The sequence below is a fragment of the Engystomops pustulosus genome, chromosome 4, assembly GCF_040894005.1.
Source record: "Engystomops pustulosus chromosome 4, aEngPut4.maternal, whole genome shotgun sequence".
Classification (NCBI taxonomy): Eukaryota; Metazoa; Chordata; class Amphibia; order Anura; family Leptodactylidae; genus Engystomops; species Engystomops pustulosus.
Genome location: NC_092414.1, coordinates 17,974,394 through 17,999,225, shown reverse-complemented (window position 1 = coordinate 17,999,225; position 24,832 = coordinate 17,974,394). Strand labels below are relative to the sequence as shown.

The 24,832-nt window shown below is 44.1% G+C and overlaps 1 protein-coding gene across 7 annotated transcripts in view; it reads left to right on the top strand.

Moving 5' to 3' along the window:
• Positions 1–23,870, top strand: part of CALD1 (caldesmon 1) — a 123,690-nt gene extending 99,820 nt beyond the window's left edge. For 4 of the 7 annotated variants that reach the window (XM_072145379.1, XM_072145377.1, XM_072145382.1 and 1 more), the window contains 7 exons: positions 408–451; positions 14,764–14,836; positions 16,914–17,051; positions 17,545–17,640; positions 19,722–19,802; positions 21,907–21,940; positions 22,973–23,870. In XM_072145379.1, coding sequence (XP_072001480.1) covers positions 408–451; positions 14,764–14,836; positions 16,914–17,051; positions 17,545–17,640; positions 19,722–19,802; positions 21,907–21,940; positions 22,973–23,001 — 495 coding nt within the window. In that variant the 3' untranslated portion in view covers positions 23,002–23,870. Of the gene's footprint in view, positions 1–407; positions 452–14,763; positions 14,837–16,913; positions 17,052–17,544; positions 17,641–18,981; positions 19,100–19,721; positions 19,803–21,906; positions 21,941–22,972 lie in introns of those variants that run through there. The other 3 variants (XM_072145378.1, XM_072145383.1, XR_011854778.1) reach the window with 2 other exon arrangements.
• The last annotated feature ends 962 nt before the right edge of the window (positions 23,871–24,832 follow it).

Sequence of the window (24,832 nt, the reverse complement as noted above, 5' to 3'; positions counted from 1 at the left end):
TCCCTCATTTGCAATCATTGTGGCTCCTCAGGGGAGGGGACTGCTGGAGCTTATCTACCAACCAATGGAAGTCGTGGTTGTTCCCACCTCCCCTTATCAAAGGTCCAGAGCAATAACTGTAGTACAGATGTAGGGGTTTTCTCACTTCACAAGTTAGGCCCTAACTTGTTGATTGCTGGGGGTCTTAGTGATGAAACCCCCATAGATCACCAGAACAAGGATCCGATAGAGTCTCAGGTACCACCGTCAGACCCCTTGTCACACCCTGAGATTAATGGAGAGTACGGCCTATGGATAGGGCCTAGCTTGTTTCGTGGGAAAACCCCTTTAAGGATAATAATAGAGGAAGGCTTTCGGGAACGGGATACATTTTAAAATTAAATTTTTTTATAAATCTGTTTTTGTAGATTGAGGAGCGGGCAGAGTTTTTGAATCGGTCGTCCCAGAAAAGGTGAGTGATAATATTCTAATGTATGAAGTATTGTCACATAAGGGTTATGGCTTTTTTCTCTTCCAAAGAAATGGATATCCAGCAATAGTAGTTTTCCGAATTTATGTGAAAATGGAGGGATCCAACATGGTTTCTGGTTTCCCAACTGCCAAAATCAGTTGTCAGCATTTGGAATGGGGCAGGACATGTGTCTTACCTATTTACTGTATACAAAAAGTTTCTTGTAGACAGCACCCATTTATCCAAATATCAATTGACATGACCGTTCACAAGGAAATGGTAATGGAAATCAACCACATAAAAAACATGAAAAACCTAGAAATACTCACCTCCACTCCTCTTCATCTTCATCCCGGTGATGTCTGTTGTTAGTTTTGGGAGGTGCGGGGGGAGTGTATAATTGGCAGCCCGGAGTGCCGGACATCCTGTCCCCGTGCTCCGTGCTGCTAATTATAAGTTTGTTTTCTAGGTGATACCGCCGTGTCAAGATTAGCGACGGACAGCACCAGGATCAAGGTGATTATTTCGGAGTTGAGTATTTCTAGGTTTTTTAAATGTTTTTTCATATGGTTGAATTTTTCCTTTCAGCTCCAGCTAAAGCCATCTTGGGTATACCCTTAAAACAACTCACTTTTAGAAAAATATTCACAAGAGATTCACAATTGATTTAGAGATCAATTCCACGTGTGTATCTTCATCATCAGGAAGTTAAAAAGAAAAGTTTAAAATTAATTTACATTTAGCTTTCAGTAAAAACAACATTGACAAAAATATGATCCCACACAGCTTCATCAATGGAAAAAGAAAAAAAAAAGGTACATCTTATGAAATATTTAAGTTTCTCTTTAGCAAATACAACTCATACTGCAAAAAACAAGCCCTCGTGCAGCCCTTTCGTTGAAATAAATTGTGAACTCTTCTGAATAAAATATAAAACTCAACTAGCAAAAAACAGGCCCTCGTACAGCTCTTTCGTTAAAATAAATGGTGAACTATTCTGATTAAGATCTAAAACTCAACTGGCAAAAACAAGCCCTCATACAGCTCTTTCATTGAAATTAAATGTGAACTATTTTGATTAAAATAAAACTCGACTGGCCAAAAATAACCTTCGTAGAGCCCTTTCAATGACAAACATACAACTCATCCTTCAAAAAAATGAGACTTCATACAGCTCTTTCATTGAAAAAATAAAAATCTGAATTATGCTCATTAAAAAATACAAGAAATAAGCCCTTTCAATAAAAAAAATTAAATATTATCAAATGAAAATCCTTTCTTAGATGAGTTGTAAGCCATCATGCATCTGTTTTAAAGGGAACCTGTCACCAGGAGACCCATTTTTAGCACTCCCCCAGTCCCCACAGAGCATAGTACATACACTGCCAGAGTTTTTTTGTATTAAAAATAGGTTTTACAGAAAAAAAGATATGTTATATTGTACCTTTCATTAGCATCTACTGTGTGACTAGGCAGTTGCCTATTGGGAGGAGCTGGAAAGGAGCAGTTCCCCCCCCCCTTGGGGAACAGCTTCTCCATGTGACCTTTTCAAATATATGAAAACACCCATCACTGGGCTTTGCGACGCCCCCTGCTCCTCTCAGCCAATCCCGAGTGTGGGGAGTTATTCATATATTTGAAAAGGTCACATGTTTCCCAAGGGTGGGGGGGAAACTGCTCCTTTCCAGCCCCTCCCAATAGGCAACTGCCTAGTCACACAGCAGATGCTAATGAAAGGTACAATATAACATATCTTTTTTTCTGTAAAACCAATTTTTAATACAAAAACACTTTAGCAGTGTATGTACTATGCTCTGTGGGGACTGGGGGAGCGCTAAAAATGGGTCTCCTGGTGACAGGTTCCCTTTAAAGAAAGAAATATGAAATATTCTGTTAAAATACAACCCATCTAGCAAAAAGTAAGCCCCTGTACAGCTCTTTCAATGGAAAAATGACAAGTTATGATTTTTAGAAAAACGAAGGCAAAAAAACGAAAAATGAGGCAAAACTTAGGTTTTTTTATGCATTGCGGCCAATATGAAGAAAAAAAAATTTGATAAGTAGATGCCCAGAACATTACATGACATGGCTCGGTAGTCCCTGACGTCAGCACTGCCTCTGATTTCAGGGGTGATTGCCTTACATATGCTCCTCCATTGTTTTCGTGCTCTCTTCCTCTCTTCCTGACTTAACAGAAATGACTGTTCTCAGGCGGAGGCTGATTAAAACCTGACGAGTCCAGTAAATGAGGCCTTTGTTCTATGATTAAAGGCGGTCACAGAGTTCCCAGGCGTCGGGCGGCCATCTTTACTCTATGATCTACCACTTAGCTAGTTATAGGAGGTGGTGTCATAGCGTTATCCGATTCCACACACTCTACACCAGGGGGCGATGTGGACTCTGTATCCATATGGAAGGCGACACCTGCACTTCTGTCATGATGGACGTGACCCCTTCCTAACCGGAGTCTGATCAGCCCCTAAGGCTAACCGTAAAAATTATTATATGTACACAGGTGTCCTGTAAAATGAACATGTGGGAGGGATAATTATGCTTAGAATAAAAAAAATCAGTATGGCAGACATTGAAGGGGAAACGCACATAAATCTGTCAGATCATTGATTATTTATAACACGGTTTTGGCCAATCATTGGCTGTCTGGATCATGTGAAGGTTTTATCGCTGCCGAAGTTGTCCCAGACCCTACCCATCTGGACCTTAAAGGGGTTTTCTGACGAATCAGAGTTAGGCCCTATCCACAGGATGAGACCCCAACAGCTCACGAAAATGAGGGGTCCGATGGGACCCAGTTACCTCAGACGGCCGCGCATGACCGTTCTGCTCCATTCATCTCAATGGAGCTGACAGAAATTACCTCAGAATTGAGGTAACTGGGATCCCATCGGACCTATTGTTTCCGTTATCTGTGGGGTCTCATCACTTAGTAGACCCCCACTGATCCCGTGGATAGGGCCTAACTTTGATTCGTCAGAAAACCCATTTAAAGGGATTGACCACTTTAGCTCATGTATTTTGTATCTGTGTGGATGTGTGAGGGGGCAGGATATTAGGTAATTTACCAATATACATCTATTACTAGTTCTGCTCCGCTTTTTACCACATGATTTGTCTTTTACCTCATCAGTCAGACATTCCTGTCCATAAAATGGCCGCAGATGGAAGGTCATGTGATCTCTATCTGTCCATGAACAATCGCCCTGCCAGGACCTTCTGATAGTATTCACGAATATAAGATTAAAGCCCTGGCAGGGCGATTGTTCATGAACAGATAGAGATCACATGACCCTTCATCTGAAGCTTCACTTTACATATCAGGAAAGTGGAGTAGAACTTCTGATAGATGTACACTCATTGGCCACTTTATTAGGTACACCATGCTAGTAACGGGTTGGACCCCCTTTTGCCTTCAGAACTGCCTCAATTCTTCATGACATAGATTTAACAAGGTGCTGGAAGCTCCTCAGAGATTTTGCTCCATATTGACATGATGGCATCACACAGTTGCCGCAGATTTGTCGGCTGCACATCCATGATGCGAATCTCCCGTTCCACCACATCCCAAAGATGCTCTATTGGATTGAGATCTGGTGACTGTGGAGGCCATTTGTGTCCAGTGACCTCATTGTCATGTTCAAGAAACCAGTCTGAGATGATTCCAGCTTTATGACATGGCGCATTATCCTGCTGAAAGTAGCCATCAGATGTTACAGGGTACATTGTGCTCATAAAGGGATGGACATGGTCAGCAACAATACTCAGGTAGGCTGTGGCGTTGTACCAAGGGGCCCAAAGAGTGCCAAGAAAATATTCCCCACACCATGACACCACCACCACCAGCCTGAACCGCTGATACAAGGCAGGATGGATCCATGCTTTCATGTTGTTGACGCCAAATTCTGACCCTACCATCCGAATGTCGCAGCAGAAATCGAGACTCATCAGACCAGGCAACGTTTTTTCTAGAGATGAGCGAACATGCTCGTCCGAGCTTGATGCTCGGTCGAGCATTAGGGTACTCGAAACTGCTCGTTACTCGGACGAATACTTCGCCCGCTCGAGAAAATGGCAGCTCCCGCCGTTTTGCTTTTTGGCGGCCAGAAACAGAGCCAATCACAAGCCAGGAGACTCTGCACTCCACCCAGCATGACGTGGTACCCTTACACGTCGATAGCAGTGGTTGGCTGGCCAGATCAGGTGACCCTGGGATAGACTAGCCCCTGCCCGCGCTGCTCGCATCATTCTGTCTCTGGATGCCGCTAGGGAGAGAGCTGCTGCTGCTCAGGGAAAGCGTTAGGGTGTTCTATTAGCTTACTGTTAGGCAGGAGTGATTCTCAAAGAACCCAACAGCCCTTCTTAGGGCTACAATAACGTTCTACTTTTTTTATTTTAATTTGCATCTTTTACCATTTTGTGAGGAATTAGCAGGGGGACTTGCTACCGTTGTGTTTAGCTCTTAGTGGCACACATATCCATAGCAAAGACCGAAGTGGGAAAATTCAGTAGGGGTTGGATTTCTATTAGGCAATAACTCAGTGTCATCTCATCTGGCATAGTACTGTGCTTCCTTTGATACTTGGCTAGAAAATAGCCATAGGAGAATACAAACAGCTTCTTGAAGCCTACAGTAGCGTTCTATATATTTGATTTCTGGTTGATCTGCTGGTGACTGTAGTTTCTGCAGTGCATGTACTTGCCAATTCTGAGCAATTTGTAGTGGGACTTGCGACCGCTGTGTTCTGCGCTTAGTGGCGCACATATCCATAGCAAAGGCTGAAGTGGCAAAATTCAGTAGGGGTTGGATTTCTATTAGGCAATAACTCAGTGTCATCTCATCTGGCATAGTACTGTGCTTCCTTTGATACTTGGCTAGAAAATAGCCATAGGAGAATACAAACAGCTTCTTGAAGCCTACAGTAGCGTTCTATATATTTGATTTCTGGTTGATCTGCTGGTGACTGTAGTTTCTGCAGTGCATGTACTTGCCAATTCTGAGCAATTTGTAGTGGGACTTGCGACCGCTGTGTTCTGCGCTTAGTGGCGCACATATCCATAGCAAAGGCTGAAGTGGCAAAATTCAGTAGGGGTTGGATTTCTATTAGGCAATAACTCAGTGTCATCTCATCTGGCATAGTACTGTGCTTCCTTTGATACTTGGCTAGAAAATAGCCATAGGAGAATACAAACAGCTTCTTGAAGCCTACAGTAGCGTTCTATATATTTGATTTCTGGTTGATCTGCTGGTGACTGTAGTTTCTGCAGTGCATGTACTTGCCAATTCTGAGCAATTTGTAGTGGGACTTGCGACCGCTGTGTTCTGCGCTTAGTGGCGCACATATCCATAGCAAAGGCTGAAGTGGCAAAATTCAGTAGGGGTTGGATTTCTATTAGGCAATAACTCAGTGTCATCTCATCTGGCATAGTACTGTGCTTCCTTTGATACTTGGCTAGAAAATAGCCATAGGAGAATACAAACAGCTTCTTGAAGCCTACAGTAGCGTTCTATATATTTGATTTCTGGTTGATCTGCTGGTGACTGTAGTTTCTGCAGTGCATGTACTTGCCAATTCTGAGCAATTTGTAGTGGGACTTGCGACCGCTGTGTTCTGCGCTTAGTGGCGCACATATCCATAGCAAAGGCCGAAGTGGCAAAATTCAGTAGGGGTTGGATTTCTATTAGGCAATAACTCAGTGTCATCTCATCTGGCATAGTACTGTGCTTCCTTTGATACTTGGCTAGAAAATAGCCATAGCAATAGGATAGCATTGTTTGGTTTTAAAAACTCAAAAAAAAAACAAAAAACACAAAAAAAAAAAAAAAAACACAAAAAAAAACAAAAAAAAGTAAAAAAAAAAAATAAAGTTATAACTCTCATTTTAAAAATGTTTAACCCGAGGGCTAGGGGTAGAGGACGAGGGCGGGGACGTGGGCGTCCAACTACTGCAGGGGTCAGAGGCCGTGGTCCTGGGCGGGGTGAGACACCACCTGCTGATGAGGGAGCAGGGGAACGCCGCAGAGCTACACTCCCTAGGTTCATGTCTGAAGTTACTGGGACTCGTGGTAGAGCACTGTTGAGGCCAGAACAGTGCGAACAGGTGATGTCGTGGATTGCTGACAATGCTTCGAGCAATTTGTCCACCACCAGTCAGTCTTCCACGCAGTCCACCCATGTCACCGAAATCGCCACTCCTCCAGCTCCTGCACCTCAGCCTCCTCCCCCCCAGTCTGCCCCCTCCCAGGAAAATTTGGCATTTGAACCGGCATACTCTGAGGAACTGTTTTCTGGACCCTTCCCACAGTCACAAACCACTTGTCCGGTTGCTGCTGAGCAATTTTCCGATGCCCAGGTTTTCCACCAGTCACAGTCTGTGGGTGATGATGACCTTCTTGACGTAGTGGAAGTGTGTAAAGAGGTGTCCGACGATGAGGAGACACGGTTGTCAGACAGTGGGGAAGTTGTTGTCAGGGCAGGAAGTCCGAGGGGGGAGCAGACTGAGGGATCGGAGGATGATGAGGTGACAGACCCAAGCTGGGTTGAGAGGCCGGGTGAACACAGTGCTTCTGAGACGGAGGAGAGTCCTCGACCTGAACAGGTTGGAAGAGGCAGTGGTGGGGCCAGACGGAGAGGCAGGGCCAGAGCTGGTGCATCAGCGCCACTGTCAACTAGTGAAGCTCCCGTGGTGAGGGCTCTTGCGGCGAGGGCTAGATCTTCAGAAGTGTGGAGGTTCTTTAAGGAAACACCGGATGACCGACGGACTGTGGTGTGCAACATTTGCCAAACCAGGCTCAGCAGGGGTTCCACCACTACTAGCTTAACTACCACCAGTATGCGCAGGCATATGAATGCTAAGCACACCACTCAGTGGCAACAAGCCCGTTCACCTCCGGCCGTGCACACCACTGCTCCTTCCCCTGTGTCAGCTGCTAGTCAGCCCCCTGCCCAGGACCCTGCCACAAAAACCCCATCGTCGCCTCCACGATCCTCCACAGCATCCACCAGCGTTCAGCTCTCCATACCCCAGACGCTGGAGCGGAAACGCAAATATAGTGCAACCCACCCGCACGCCCAAGCCCTTAATGTGCACATCTCCAGATTGCTTAGCCTGGAGATGCTGCCCTATAGGCTAGTAGAGACCGAGGCCTTTCGCAACCTCATGGCGGCGGCCGCCCCTCGGTATTCGGTCCCCAGCCGCCACTACTTTTCCCGATGTGCCGTCCCAGCCCTGCACCAGCACGTGTCAGACAACATCATCCGTGCCCTGACCAACGCCGTTTCTGACAAGGTCCACCTGACCACGGACACGTGGACGAGTGCTGCCGGGCAGGGCCACTATATATCGCTGACGGCACATTGGGTTAACTTGGTGGAGGCTGGGACCGAGTCTGACCCTGGGGCTGCTCATATACTGCCGACGCCGAGGATTGCGGGGCCTACCTCGGTCCAGGTGTTTCAGGCCTACTATGCCTCCTCCTCCTCCCACCCCTCCTCCACCTCCTCCTCCGAACTACCATCCGTGGGCACGGCGCCATCAGTCGGTAGCTCTAGGCACAGCAGCAGTGCCGTCGCTAAGCGACAGCAGGCGGTGCTCAAACTGCTGAGCCTAGGCGACAAAAGGCACACCGCCCAAGAGCTATTACAGGGCATCACGGCGCAGACTGATCTGTGGCTGGCACCGCTGAACCTCAAGCCGGGAATGGTTGTGTGTGACAACGGCCGTAACCTGGTGGCGGCTCTGCAACTCGGCAGACTGACACATGTGCCATGCCTGGCCCATGTGTTAAATCTGATAGTGCAGCGTTTCCTCAAGACATACCCCAATCTGTCTGATTTGCTCACGAAGGTGCGCCGCATCTGTGCGCATTTCAGGAAGTCCAGCCCAGATGCTGCCACTCTCAGGGCAGCGCAGCGCCGCCTCCAACTGCCCGCTCACCGACTGTTGTGCGACGTGCCCACGAGGTGGAATTCAACACTGACCATGTTATCCAGAGTTTACCAGCAGCGCAGAGCGATTGTAGACTGCCAGATGTCAACTTCCACCAGAACTGGTAGTCAGGTCAGTCAGCTTCCTCAAGTCTACAATGAGGAGTGGACGTGGATGTCTGATATCTGTCAGGTGCTGAGTAACTTTGAGGAGTCAACACAGATGGTCAGTGGCGATGCCGCCATCATCAGCCTCACCATCCCGCTGCTTGGCCTGTTGAAAAACTCTCTGGTCAGCATGAAGTCGGAAGCTTTGCGCTCGTCACAAGAGACGGGGGAAGAATATTCCCTTGTTGATAGCCAAAGCACCCTGAGGTCTGTTTCTCAGCGCATATCGGAGGAGGTGGAGGTGGAGGAGGATGAGGAGGAGAATGTTGGCGAGACACAAGAGGGGACCATTGTTGAGTCCTTCACTGTTCAGCGTGTATGGGCAGAAGAAGAGGAGTTGGAGGAGTTGGAGGAGGAGGAAATGGACAGTCAGGCCAGTGAGGGGAGTGAATTCTTACGCGTTGGTACTCTGGCGCATATGGCAGATTTCATGCTAGGCTGCCTATCCCGTGACCCTCGCGTTCAAAGAATTTATTCCAGCACCGATTACTGGGTGTTCACTCTCCTGGACCCACGGTACAAGCAAAATCTTCCCACTCTCATCCCTGGAGAGGAAAGGAGTGTGAGAATGCATGAATACCAGCAGGCCCTGGTGCACAAGCTGAAACAGTATTTCCCTTCTGACAGCGCTAGCGGCAGAGTGCGTAGTTCTGCGGGACAAGTAGCGAGGGAGAGTAGGCGAGCAGGCAGCTTGTCCAGCACTGGCAAGGGTACGCTTTACAAGGCTTTTGCCAGCTTTATGTCACCCCAGCAAGACACTGTCACCTGTCCCCAGTCTCGGCAGAGTAGGGCTGATCTTTACAGAAAGATGGTGAGGGAGTACGTAGCTGACCATACCATCGTCCTAAATGATCACACAGCTCCCTACAACTACTGGGTTTCAAAGCTGGACATGTGGCACGAACTGGCGCTGTACGCCTTGGAGGTTCTTGCCTGCCCTGCCGCTAGCGTCTTGTCCGAGCGGGTTTTCAGTGCAGCTGGTGGCATCATCACCGATAAGCGTACACGCCTGTCGACTGACAGCGCTGACAGGCTGACGCTTATTAAAATGAATAAAGGCTGGATTTCTCAGAATTTCCAATCTCCACCAGGTGAAGGAAGCTCAACCTGAATAATTGATCCACTCCTCCTCCTCCTCCTCATTTTCCTCCTTCTCCTCCTCTTTGTACAGTAAAGCAGAGGAAAATGGCTATTTTTTGACAGGGCCCACTGGCTCTTGCTATAGTACTTCATGCATTTAATTTTTCTGGAGGGCCACCTACCCGGTCCTCTGTTTGAAACAATTTTTGTGAGTGCCACATACAGGCACTCAATCTATTCCATTTTTCTGGAGGGCCACCTACCCGGTCCTCTGTTTTAAAAAATTTTTGGGACTGCCACATACAGGCACTCAATCTATTCCATTTTACTGCAGGGCCACCTACCTGCTCCTCTGGTTTGAACAATTTTTGGGACTGCCACATACAGGCACTCAATCTATTCCATTTTACTGGAGGGCCACCTACCTGCTCCTCTGGTTTGAAACATTTTTGGGACTGCCACATACAGGCACTCAATCTATTCCATTTTACTGCAGGGCCACCTACCTGCTCCTCTGGTTTGAAACATTTTTGGGACTGCCACATACAGGCACTCAATCTATTCCATTTTACTGGAGGGCCACCTACCTGCTCCTCTGGTTTGAAACATTTTTGGGACTGCCACATACAGGCACTCAATCTATTCCATTTTACTGCAGGGCCACCTACCTGCTCCTCTGGTTTGAACAATTTTTGGGACTGCCACATACAGGCACTCAATCTATTCCATTTTACTGCAGGGCCACCTACCTGCTCCTCTGGTTTGAACAATTTTTGGGACTGCCACATACAGGCACTCAATCTATTCCATTTTACTGGAGGGCCACCTACCTGCTCCTCTGGTTTGAAACATTTTTGGGACTGCCACATACAGGCACTCAATCTATTCCATTTTACTGCAGGGCCACCTACCTGCTCCTCTGGTTTGAAACATTTTTGGGACTGCCACATACAGGCACTCAATCTATTCCATTTTACTGGAGGGCCACCTACCTGCTCCTCTGGTTTGAAACATTTTTGGGACTGCCACATACAGGCACTCAATCTATTCCATTTTACTGCAGGGCCACCTACCTGCTCCTCTGGTTTGAACAATTTTTGGGACTGCCACATACAGGCACTCAATCTATTCCATTTTACTGCAGGGCCACCTACCTGCTCCTCTGGTTTGAAACATTTTTGGGACTGCCACATACAGGCACTCAATCTATTCCATTTTACTGGAGGGCCACCTACCTGCTCCTCTGGTTTGAAACATTTTTGGGACTGCCACATACAGGCACTCAATCTATTCCATTTTACTGCAGGGCCACCTACCTGCTCCTCTGGTTTGAACAATTTTTGGGACTGCCACATACAGGCACTCAATCTATTCCATTTTACTGCAGGGCCACCTACCTGCTCCTCTGGTTTGAACAATTTTTGGGACTGCCACATACAGGCACTCAATCTATTCCATTTTACTGGAGGGCCACCTACCTGCTCCTCTGGTTTGAAACATTTTTGGGACTGCCACATACAGGCACTCAATCTATCCCATTTTACTGGAGGGCCACCTACCTGCTCCTCTGGTTTGAAAAATGTTTGGGACTGCCACATACAGGCACTATCCAAATTAAATTGTCTCCATAGCAGCCTCCACACGTTGTCTCCATTGCTACCTCCAAAAGTCGTCCATATAGCTGCCTCCATACATCGTCCCTTTATCAAACGAGGTGTGTCAGGCAGAAATTTGGGTTGTTTTCATGGATTCCACATCAAAGTTGTTAACTTTGTCGCCACCCTGCTGTGTAATCCCCAAAATATACTGGCAAACTTTTACCATTTAGGGATATTATTTCAGCGCTTCTTGCGCATCTGTTTACATTCCCCTCACCCGGCATATCCTAAACTTATAAGAACGCTACTACACTTGATCTTATACAAAAGGTTCTTAGAAGTGCTGTTTGGGGAGTAGCCTAGAGACAGGGGCTTGGATTGGCGAAAGCTCGCCTGGCAGCGGAACGCCAGCTCCATGGGCATCATGCGCTTCTTGCGCATCTGTTTACATTCCCCTCACCCGCCATATCCCAAACTTATAAGAACGCTACTACACTTAACTTGGTGCAGGCTGGGACCGAGTCTGACCCTGGGGCTGGTCATATACTGCCGACGCAGAGAATTGCGGGGCCTACCTCGGTCCAGGTCTCAAAGGCCTACTATACCTCCTCCCACCCCTCCTCCTCCTCCGAATTACCATCCGTGGGCATGGCGCCATCAGTCGGTAGCTCTAGGCACAGCAGCAGTGCCATCGCTAAGCGACAGCAGGCGGTGCTGAAACTGCTGAGCCTAGGCGATAAAAGGCACACCGCCCAAGAGCTATTACAGGGCATTCCACATCAAAGTTGTTAACTTTGTCGCCACCCTGCTGTGTAATCCCCAAAATATACTTGCAAACTTTTACCATTTAGGGATATTATTTCAGCGCTTCTTGCGCATCTGTTTACATTCCCCTCACCCGGCATATCCTAAACTTATAAGAACGCTACTACACTTGATCTTATACAAAAGGTTCTTAGAAGTGCTGTTTGGGGAGTAGCCTAGAGACAGGGGCTTGGATTGGCGAAAGCTCGCCTGGCAGCGGAACGCCAGCTCCATGCGCATCATGCGCTTCTTGCGCATCTGTTTACATTCCCCTCACCCGCCATATCCCAAACTTATAAGAACGCTACTACACTTAACTTGGTGCAGGCTGGGACCGAGTCTGACCCTGGGGCTGGTCATATACTGCCGACGCAGAGAATTGCGGGGCCTACCTCGGTCCAGGTCTCAAAGGCCTACTATACCTCCTCCCACCCCTCCTCCTCCTCCGAATTACCATCCGTGGGCATGGCGCCATCAGTCGGTAGCTCTAGGCACAGCAGCAGTGCCATCGCTAAGCGACAGCAGGCGGTGCTGAAACTGCTGAGCCTAGGCGATAAAAGGCACACCGCCCAAGAGCTATTACAGGGCATTCCACATCAAAGTTGTTAACTTTGTCGCCACCCTGCTGTGTAATCCCCAAAATATACTTGCAAACTTTTACCATTTAGGGATATTATTTCAGCGCTTCTTGCGCATCTGTTTACATTCCCCTCACCCGGCATATCCTAAACTTATAAGAACGCTACTACACTTGATCTTATACAAAAGGTTCTTAGAAGTGCTGTTTGGGGAGTAGCCTAGAGACAGGGGCTTGGATTGGCGAAAGCTCGCCTGGCAGCGGAGCGCCAGCTCCATGCCAAGATCCAACTAACATAGTTTTAACTGCAGCACCTTTAATCTACTACTAGTTCACTGCCTCCATACATGGTCCCCTTATCAAACGAGCTGTGTCAGGCAGAATTTTGGGTTGTTTTCATGGCTTCCATGTTAACTTTGTCGCCACCCTGCTGTGTAATCCACAAAATATACTGGCAAACTTTTATCATGTACCGATATTATTTGAGCGCTTCTTGCTCACCTCCTTTGGTTCCTCTCTGCTACCCATTGGTTTGAAGCCTGAGTCCATTTAGGGTATGTTGCCATGCCTGCCGCTGCTGCCGCTGCCTCTGCATGCCGTCCCCTATAGTGTCAGGGTCAATTATTGGATGTTTTAGATGCTATCTAGCTTCATTCTGTCACTCTGTCATGGCCATGCTGTTGCCCATAATTTTGGCATAATGGTGCGATTATGCAGCCTCAGAGGCATCCATGCATGCTGCCCCTGCTGTTTCCTGTCCATTTCCGTGGTGTTTCCATCCTTTTCTGAGGTTCCCAGGTGTTTGGCCAAGCTTCCCTGTGCAGAGCCTTGGTCCCCTTGAAAAATGCTCGAGTCTCCCATTGACTTCAATGGGGTTCGTTATTCGAGACGAGCACTCGAGCATCGGGAAAAGTTCGTCTCGAATAACGAGTACCCGAGCATTTTAGTGTTCGCTCATCTCTAGTTTTTTCCAATCTTCTACTGTCCAATTTCGATGAGCTTGTGCAAATTGTAGCCTCAGTTTCCTGTTCTTAGCTGAAAGGAGTGGCACCCGGTGTGGTCTTCTGCTGCTGTAGCCCATCTGCCTCAAAGTTGGACGTACTGTGCGTTCAGAGATGCTCTTCTGCCTACCTTGGTTGTAACGGGTGGCGATTTGAGTCACTGTTGCCTTTCTATCAGCTCGAACCAGTCTGCCCATTCTCCTCTGACCTCTGGCATCAACAAGGCATTTCCGCCCACAGAACTGCCACTCACTGGATGTTTTTACTTTTTCGGACCATTCTCTGTAAACCCTAGAGATGGTTGTGCGTGAAAATCCCAGTAGATCAGCAGTTTCTGAAATACTCAGACCAGCCCTTCTGGCACCAACAACCATGCCACGTTCAAAGGCCACAAATCACCTTTCTTCCCCATACTGATGCTCGGGAGAACTGCAGGAGATTGTCTTGACCATGTCTACATGCCTAAATGCACTGAGTTGCCGCCATGTGATTGGCTGATTAGAAATTAAGTGTTAACGAGCAGTTGGACAGGTGTACCTAATAAAGTGGCCGGTGAGTGTATACACTATTAGTAAATTACCTCATATCCTGCCCCCACATACAAATACAAAAAAAAAAATACACAATACAAAAAACTTGAGGTAAAATGAACACACCCCTTTGAAGGGGTTGGCCACTTAGGCTAAGCTTTAACAGGGTACTTATAAGACTGTTAAAGGGTCACCCAAATTTTACCTGCACCATTAAGGTTTGGTGTTCACCATTGGGATCAGGAATAAGGACTTTTTGTCAGGTCCCATGTCCTGCTGTCATTCGGAAGATGGAGGAGGCCATGCAGACATTGCTTTATACAAGCCCCCAGTGTTTGGAGGGGCGTGCCAAGGAAATTTGTTTGCGACCCATGGCCCCCACCAGCGATTGGCTAATTTAAATGGGGCAGGTATAATATGGGAGACTCTGATCCAAAGAATTAAGGGGATGCGTCACTTCAGCCACATATGAAAAGCTGTAAAGACTAGGCCTATAAGCAAATGGCGCTATTGTGTTATTTCGTACGGAATTCTTTTTTAGCTTCCTGGTACTTTACATTCTTCCAGTAGAAACTCGTTATTGTAATTAAAAATATCTTTCTAAATTCTTTCAGTGTTAAAGCTTCACAACCCGCCGTGGTATCCAAGATTGACAGCCGCCTCGAGCAATACACCAGCGCACTGGGGGTAAGTGAGAGACGTCATGCTGCGCACCGTGCTGACTCGTCAGGAAGGGGCGTGTCTAATCATGTGGGTGTGTCTTGTTATAAAGGGGGCAGGGTTTCAGATGCTCTTATATTAAATCCTGGAAAAGTTGTACCCCATTCTGATGGTCAGGAGAAGCCCTTCTTTCTTTGGGAACTTAAATCCCCCTCATCAGAGGGCCAGTAAATTAAGCTGTGAAGCCTACAAGGTTACCAGACTGGGTCGTGTGCTACCTTCCAAATGAACATATTTCCAAGGATCCTCTACCTATTTGAGGTGATTCCTATTTCTCTCCCAAGGACTTTCTTCCATTGCATTTTGGCAACTCAACACAAGTTTCTTTGGGCGGGTAAGCCATCAAGGTTAAAAAGAGACATTCTCGACAGACTTAATATTAGAGGTGGTATGGATCTCCCTGGCCTTAGGTCCTACATATAACAGAGCATCCCATCTGGTCATGGTGGTGGACTGGAGCTGCTATGGTAGGATCAAACCCTGATCTTCTCTTCAACAAGAGTTCTCCATGGTGCCACTCTTGGTTGCTTCTCGAATAGAAAACCTATTCTTGACCAAACTGCGTTCCCACCCTACACTATGGCCTACTCTTCAGGTCTCTTTTCTATTCCACCATCAGGGGCCCCATACTTCCAACTAATTCCTTTCCATAACCCTTCCACATATCTCCTCATGTATGGAGGACACCATCATCAGATATAGGAGGTCCTTGCATATTTATAGTCACTCTCATTTCCATTCTCGCTCTTCTTGGTGTCCTCTCCTTGACCTAGCATAGGCCATGGGGGCAACAGTGCTAAGCCCTTGGAGTTCTTTCACTCTCTGGTCTTTCCTTGGCTCCTTCCCTCCCCCCGACTCCTTTGAGAACCTATGTTAACACACAGATCCCTTAAACCACTTCCAGTCCATGATCTACAGAACTAGTGATCAGCCACCTCCCACCTTTCTGTTTTAACGGTGGTTGTATTTCCACATTACCTACCCCCATGGAAAAGAGGGAGCAAATTTTCATATTGGCTCATACAACCTCCATCACCTCACACTTCCAAGAGGGTAACTACTTTATTATCTCTATGGTATTGTGTGCCAATTTCCTAGATCCACTTACTGGAGACATGTCCGGGAGGAGGGCATGTTCCTCCCCATTTTCTAGTACTGTCCAGTTTATCCCCTTTCTAAGACTCTATTCAGACCAACAACGGGACATTGGGGCAGATTTACTTACCCGGTCCATTCGCGATCCAGCGGTGCGTTCTCTGCGCTGGATTCGGGACCGGCAAGGATTTATTAAGATAGTTCCTCCGACGTCCACCAGGTGGCGCGGCTGCGCTGAAAAGCATCAGAACGCGCTGGAGTTCACCGGCTCGGGCTGAGTGAAGGTAAGTGCAAGCTCCGCGACAGATTTTTTTGCGGCGGTTTTTCCGAATCCGTCGGGTTTTCGTTTGGCCACGCACCCCGATTTCTGTTGCGTGCACGCCGGCACCGATGCGCCAAAATCCGATCGCGTGCGCCAAAATCCCGGGGCAATTCAGGGGAAATCGGCACAAATCGGAAATATTCGGGTAACGCGTCAGGAAAACGTGAATCGGGCCCTTAGTAAATGACCCCCATTGTCTTCATTTGGAGCAACAACAAACTGGCCTCCAAGATGTCAACCTATTTATTATGTGTTTTAGACACTTAAATCAGTTTGTGAAATATAGAGGCGGGTTTGTTGGGGTGGGTGGGGCTTCTTTTAAAAAAAGGGAAGGGTTAATATGCAACCGTGTGAGAATTTGAAATTATTTTACAAAATAAGACATCTAATAGGTAATACAAAACATTTTTAGATTCTTAGATGTTTAGGCCCATCCTTAAGAATTGATACCTAGTAATCTCCATATTGGGTTGACCCACCAGATGTTCCCCATAGTTTTGTGGTGGGACAGTCTCACACAATATACTGTACACATGTGCACTGTTTTTGCCCCATGGATTCTTCTGGATCGACTGTAGGTTGTTTGTAGATCATAAATATGTTCAAAAATGTGGGTTTTGTTTGCAGAGCAACAAAGGCCCCAAATCTGCCAAACCTGCACCGGCTGACCTCCCACTGGTGACCGAGGGAGTGAGGAACATAAAGAGCATGTGGGAAAAAGGAAATGTGTTCTCGTCCCCCAGTGGGGTTGTGTCTCCGAACAAGGTAACTATGATTTTTGTCTCACCAGTCCCAAATCCACCATCTTTATTTGTATGGTCTTCACTATTTCACACCTGAGCAGGGGTAGGTAGCAGTTCTGTGGCCTAGAGGGTATTTGAATTCCCTCGTGGGCCTAAAAGAGGGTGTGGCTTATTGGAAAAACTTGAAAAATGCAGAAAAATTGCGGCTAATAGGTAGTATGAACGTAGTCTAACTATGAGACTTTAATAATAAATCTGTTCCAGTCCTTCTCTTCTTCCAAGTATCCTCCCTGGGTGTTCCCGTAATATACACACGTCTGACGCCCAGGCTGTGGCATTATCTCATAACGTCTCAAAATAACTGAAAGATTTTGTAGGCCTTGGCCAAAGAAGCATATTTTTCGTCTACTTCTTCTTCTTAAAGTAGTTTGTGACCAGCAGAGGCGGTGCATATTGTCTGAATTTATGTATGTCATTTTGTTAATAAAGTTATGTTTGTTTCTTTATTTTATCAGGAAACGGCAGGTTTAAAAGTGGGCGTTTCCAGCCGAATTAATGAATGGCTCACAAAAACTCCAGAGACCAACAAAACACCTTCTGCAAAACCTTTAGTAAGTGCTACAGCTCCATCTTTTCTATGTTTAGACGAGTAGTAAAGCATGATTTTTTTTTAGTTCACCTAAAACCTACATAAACTATACCCTATTCAAGATCCTGGTGCTGCCGATATTAAAAAATCTGATTAATAATATCAATGAAAGAGTCTCAATGTAGAGAGCATGACCCGGCTGTTATGAAGTTACTCAGCCACAGGGCCTAGGGATCTGTTACATTTTAGAGGTATTGTCAGGTATTACCTTCCTCAGTTAGCAGATTTTTCTGTCAGAGTAATCAGATTTTTTTCTGCCATAGTAATCAGATTTTGGTCATAAATATTATTAAGGATAAATTTGTATTTAGAACAATAGTTCTATGATTTGTTGGAATCAATTTGGTCATTAAATGTGACAGTTGTAAATCATTTTTTAGATCTCATTAATAGTATCTGTGTTAAAGGACATCTACCACCAGGTTGAAGGATTGTAAACCAAGCACACTGACATATTGGTGTGTGCCCCCTCTGACAGGATCAGCTCTACTTTTAGCGTCTTATTCCCTGGTTTTTACAAAAAAAAAAAGGCTTTTGAAATTATGCAAATGAGCTCTTCAGAGCACTTCAGGCTCATTTGCATAATTATTAAAGACTTTTTTTTTCTTAAAAACAAGGGCATGGGAAGCTAAAAGAAGATCAGATCCTGACAGAGGGGGCACACACCAGTATGTCAGTGTGCTTGGTTTATAATCCTTCATCCTGGTGGCAGGTAAGAACATGACGTGGTTGTTATCTAGTTGTTACTATCTTATACGCACAGAGTAGGTGCTAGTATTCTAGTATTCAGATTTTTCTGCCGTGGTAGTCAGATTTTTCTATTTTAGTGATCAGATTTTTCTGCCATAGTAGCCTGATTTTTCTGCCATGGTCCTCAGATTTTTCTGCCATGGTCCTCAGATTTTTCTACCATAGAACTAAGATTATTCTGCCATAGCAATCATCTTTTCTACTGTATTAAACAGATTTTTCTGCCATAGTAATCAGATTTTTCTGCTATAGTAATCAGATTTTTCTGCCGTAGTAATTAGATTTTTCTGCCGTAGTAATTAGATTTTTCTGCCATAGTAATTAGATTTTTCTGCCATAGTAATCAGATTTTTCTGTTTTAGTAAGCAGATTATTCTGCCGTATTCATTAGATTTTTTTGCCATAGATCTTAATAATCAGATTTTCTACCATGGTAACCAGATTTTATCACTTTTTTTTATTATGATACCCTGTTGTGTGCTCTGCCATTTGAGTTGTAGACCTTGATGATTCAGCTATTTTTGACATCTATCTTTTTCTTGCTCTCGATCAGCTGATTTTCTTTCCTTACTCGTCTATCCATCTGCCCCCACCTGACGAGATCTCCTCTTTGACGCCTTCTTCTTCTTCCTCCTTCTTTCCTTATTGGATCTTTTCATTGTGCTGATAAGGTAATAATGTGGATATTTTATATATGTCTACCATCTATAGCGTTCTTATATATTCACCCGGATTTGGTAATTGTCTGGAAGTCTTTATGGGTCCTCCACCGAGGAGATACAAACACCTAAGGACCTCTGTACAAACATTTTGTGGGTCCTCCTTCACTAACTTATCTATAGAGATAAGGCTATAAGGCGCGCAGAGTATAAGGCGCACCATCAATAAATGTCTGCTAAAATGTCTAGGTTCATATATAAGGCGCACCTGATTATAAGGATGAATGACCAGCAGGTGGCAGACCGGTGCACAGTTCAAGGGCAGCTGTTGTCTGTAAGTACGGTTCACATATAAGGCGCACTGGACTAAAAGGCGCACCTTTGATTTCTGAGAAAATCAAAGGATTTTTAGTGCGCCTTATAGTGCGAAAAATACGGTAATTTACAAATTCTTCTATTAAGAGGTTATTCAGGGTTAGACTTTTTTCCTACCAACAGCAACCCATGGGACAGGGACTAAGTAGGTTGACCCCCCCCCCCCCCATCGGTCATTAGTAGTATTAGATTACAGAAAACTCCTATAAAAACATTTTTTTCATATATAGTCAATAACTTGTGTTTAATTCTGGTTCAGGATTTAAGACCTGGCGATGTATCTGGCAAACGTAACATCTGGGAAAAGCAACAAACAGAGAAACCTGGGTCACCAACCAAGGTGAGAACGTTACTCCACGGTATAATGAACAATCCATGAACAGGGAATGAAGCTTTCTTATAGAGTCTCCCCACTAACACATGGGCGTTTAGGTTGTAGTAGAGTAGACATGAGCCGTCATGACTAAGGACACAATGGGGCTCATTTACTTACCCGGTCCAGTCGCGATCCCGCGGCGCGTTGCCCGACGAGGATTCGGGTCTACCGGGATTCACTAAGGTCGTGCGCCCGATATCCAGCAGGTGTCGCTGCTGCGCCGAGGTCCGCCGGAGTTCACCTTCTTCATCCTGGTGCATGTAAGTGCTGATCTTGCGACACAATTCTTTTTTAAAATTCCGCGGTTTGTCCAAATCCGTCGGGTTGTCCGACGGCCATGCCCCCCATTTCTGTTGTGGCACCGATGCGCCACAATCCGATCGCATGTGCGAAAACCCGGGGCAATTCAGCGCAAAACGGTGCAAATCGGAAATATTCGGGAAAACCCGACGGAATCGCGGCCGCAGGACCCTTAGTAAATGTGCCCCAATGTGGGACATGTATCTTTATTTTTGCTTGTTTTTTTTTTCTTTCTTTTTTGCAAATTTTTGTGTTTTTGCAACTTCTGCTGTCATTTCTCAAGTGCACCTTTGTCCACAACTTGTGCAGTGTATCTTTTTTCTCCAGATGTTCCCTGCAACTTTTCACTTATGTATCACTTTTTTTTGCGACTTTTGCGACTTCTTAGGCGCAAATGTGCACCTGGTCCAGGGCAGGTGCAGAGGAAGGATTTGTTTTTCTTGGACTCTGTTTTAACATGTAAATTGGAATTAGTTGTCATGCTTTAAAGGGAACCTGTCACCAGGAGACCCATTTTTAGCACTCCCCCAGTCCCCACAGAGCATAGTACATACACTGCCAAAGTGTTTTTGTATTAAAAATAGGTTTTACAGAAAAAAAGATGTTATATTGTACCTTTCATTAGCATCTGCTGTGTGACTAGGCAGTTGCCTTTTGGGAGGGTCTGGAAATGAGCAGTTCCCCCCCACCCTTGGGGAACAGCTACTACATGTGACCTTTTCAAATATATGAAAACACCCATCACTGGGCTTAGCGACGCCCCTTGCTCCTCTACAGCCAATCCCGAGTGTGGGGAGTTATTCATATATTTGAAAAGGTCACATGTTTCCCAAGGGTGGGGGGGAACTGCTCCTTTCCAGCCCCTCCCATTGGGCAACTGCCTAGTCACACAGCAGATGATAATGAAAGGTACAATATAACATCTTTTTTTCTGTAAAACCAATTTTTTATACAAAAACACTTTGGCAGTGTATGTACTATGCTCTGTGGGGACTGGGGGAGTGCTAAAAATGGGTCTCCTGGTGACAGGTTCCCTTTAAGGTTGTGTTCACACATGGCGTTTATTACATTACATTGCAGAAGCGCATGTTGCCATTCGTTTGGCTGGTTAGAAAGTGTTTTTTCTTCTTTGCTGAAAGTGTAAGCAGCTGTGAAATGTTAACTCAGCTGCTTACGCTTCCAACAATGAAGAGAAACGCTTTCAAACCAGCCAAACACATGGGAACATGTAAAACACAAGCTATTAACGTTTACATGTCATTGTATGTGAATCAAAATAAAGCATGAAGCATCAACTTTAACAAGTTTGTGATGGTGTCGGGTTCCAGATTATATTTACCATCAATTAGAAGTAGAGTATGTGACTGATGCATAGTTCCCAAGCATCCTGGATTCAGTAGGAACGGTCCTGGATTTCAGGGTCCCATATGGCTGGTGGTATGTTCCGGATCTCAATCGTATCTGCAACCTTTGGGCGTAGATAGAGTTGACTGTTACAGTAAAGCAGGGAGCTGTTAACTCCCTGCTCCACCATAGAGCTGGCACCAGAGGTGTGATGTGATTACGTTTTTATAATGGTGTTTTGTCGATGGGGGCTACAAGGAAAGGGATGGTATTATAATGAGAGGGGTTATAGAATGGGATGGAAACATAAGAGGGGCATCAGTAAAGGGGGTATTATTTGTGTGGGCCCAACATAATTAGGACCATTATAAATTATACCGATTTTTTTTTTTTTTTTTAATGGTTCTCTAATATTTATCAACAGATGACAACTGGAGGGAAAAAGTCTGACACTAATGGTAAGTAACATTTGTTTTCAGCCTGGACACAACGTCACGTTTTTGGGTCCTATATACTGTAATGATAAGTGATTGCTTTTATAGTTGGAGCTCAGTTTCTCTGACTTCAAGCTTCTACATAAACACAGCAGTAAATTATACAGTCCTGGCTATGTACTGCCACCACTAGGGGGAGCTCAGAAGCTCAAGAATGTTGTGCAGAACTATTAGTAGATGTATATTGGTAAATAGCCTAATATCCTGCCCCCTACACTTACACACACATTACAAAAACATGAGGTAAAGTGGCTCCACCTAGTGGGGACAGCTGACAACCAGCCACTGACCTCTAAACTCAATACTGACCTCTATAAAGATATAATATGGAATGTTGGACATGCAGCAAAAAGATTCTTATTTTGAGGAGTAAAGCTTTAGGCGTTATTATATTTTGGCTTTTTACAAGCTCCGCCCAGGAGGAACTTACTTCCTACTGTTGTATTAATAAATTCAATATACAAACAGAAGAGTCAAAAATTGGAACAAATGTATGATGTAAATTTTAGTTCCTTTTTGGAAGATAAACAGTGATCACCCCAAAACTATTTTTTTTTAATTTGCACTATTTCAATTCATACATTTTTTTCAAAAATTGTTTCAAAAACAATGAGCAATATATAGTCATATTAAGGGAGATTTGATTATCTTAAGGGAGAGAGGGACCAAATTTGAAGGAATATATTAGATGATCAATCTATATATACTATGCTCATTGACATAAATAAATAAAAAAAAGCATGTGGTCAAATTTGACAAATGGGTGTGGCCTATTAATCAAATGGGTGTGACCTTATTAAGCAAAATCTATTAACAAGTTAAATATGAATGGTGACCCCACCATTCTGATATTAATCAATAAATAAATCCTAGAATACTTTGTTAATAAAATTTTAATGTGTTTATTAAAAAAATATAATAATAAATATTAATTTTTTTATTATTATTTTTACATATGACTGGATTTTTTTTTTCACTGTCTTCCCTTTTTTCCAGCAGGATTAAGATTCGAAAAAGAGCCATAAAATCCTTTCCAAGCCACCGGACCAACTCCGATATAAAAAGTGCTAAAAAATTATCATTTTTATATTTATGTTTACCAAAAAAAAAAAAAAAAAATGTTGTTTCTCATTACGCAGACTCCAACCCTGTATATTAGCACTGTATTTAATACCCACCTTTCCAAAAACCACGACTATTCCAGAAGTACATCACTGCCTTCGCACAAGATCGTCCCGAATCTCAGCTGTGAAACTTACCGATTTCTACTGATACAATCATATTTACAAAAAAAAAAATTTATTTTTTTTTTGTGACAGCATAAAAGCAAATTTTCCATGAGGTTGTGCACCAGCAGAATCGAGCTGCACTTTAGAGTATAAAACGGTTTACTTTTTGTTATTTTTTTTTTTTATGGAAAGAACAACATCCATAAAAAAAACAAAAAAATACAGATTTTTTTTTTTTATACAAAAAAATTATATTTTTTTTCCTTCTGTTGCAAATTACTTCAGTTTTATTGTTTCATGCTCTTACAGGTATTGCCAAATTTCTGGCTTGTATTAGCAGTGGTACTTTTATGGTTGACCTTATAGTGTTATAATAGTTCAACAGTTTTTTTTTATACACATTATATACACAGGTAGCTTTTAATCTGACAACACTATTAAATGCAGAACGCTTTTATATGTGCTAGACTATATCTAGAATTTTTTTTTTACATACTAGCCAATATCACAGCTTTTGTTAACTCACTTTTGTTAGTTTTTAGAATTTTTTTTAAAAGTTTTTTTTAATTTCTTTTTATTTCAATAACCTGTAGAGAAAAAAAAACAAAAAAACGTCAGCCCAACAATATCTCGTAAAATAAAAATGCAATGTACACAAAAATAAATCATAGGTACATTATAAGGAAGTACAGATTAGTTCAGATTTGGGGTGGGTGGGGAGGAGGAGGAAAACAAATTGTAATTAATTTATAAAAACAGAATTTAAAAAAACATATTTTTAGAAATTAGAAAAAAAAACATCACAAATTTAAGAGTCCTGCCGTTGGGATCACAACTTGCATTTAAATATATATATTATATATATATTTTTTCCATTCTCTTATTAATCCGTTCCAAAGTCTTTGACAGGCAGGTTTCATTTTATATGTATATAGTTACTACAGGTGTTTTCATCATCCAGTGTGGAATAAAAAACTTTTGGCTTCGGTTTAAAACGGACATAAAATGGCCATTTTACTACCACTGTACAAATGTATTGCCCCACCCCTGAGGTTCTATTAAGCCAAATATAAATAACCATAAGTTCTATGGTGATCTAGATTTAGCTTTAGTAGATCCATGGGTGGTCCAGGTATAGTGACTGTATATGGATGTCATCATGGCTTTGATTTTAAACAGCCATAATAAGTCAATTTTACTACTACAATACAAAAATATAGCCCCACCCCTGAGGTTCTATTGAGCCAACCATAAATAACCATAGGTTCTATGGTGATCTAGGTTCAGGTTTAGTAAATCCATGGGTGGTCCAGGTATAGTGACTGTATATGGATGCCATCATGGCTTTGATTTTAAACAGCCATAATAAGTCAATTTTACTACTACAATACAAACATATAGTCCCACCCCTGAGGTTCTATTGAGCCAACCGTAAATAACCATAGGTTCTATGATGATCTATGTTCAGGTTCAGTAGATTTATGGGTGGTCTAAGTATTGCGACTGTAAACATGTGCCATCATGGTGGCCTTTATTAGTAATATTTTTTATTTAGTGAACCAAAAATGTTAAAAAATCACACTGTTTTGTTAATCCAAAGATCAAAACCACTGCTTCGCTGAAACAT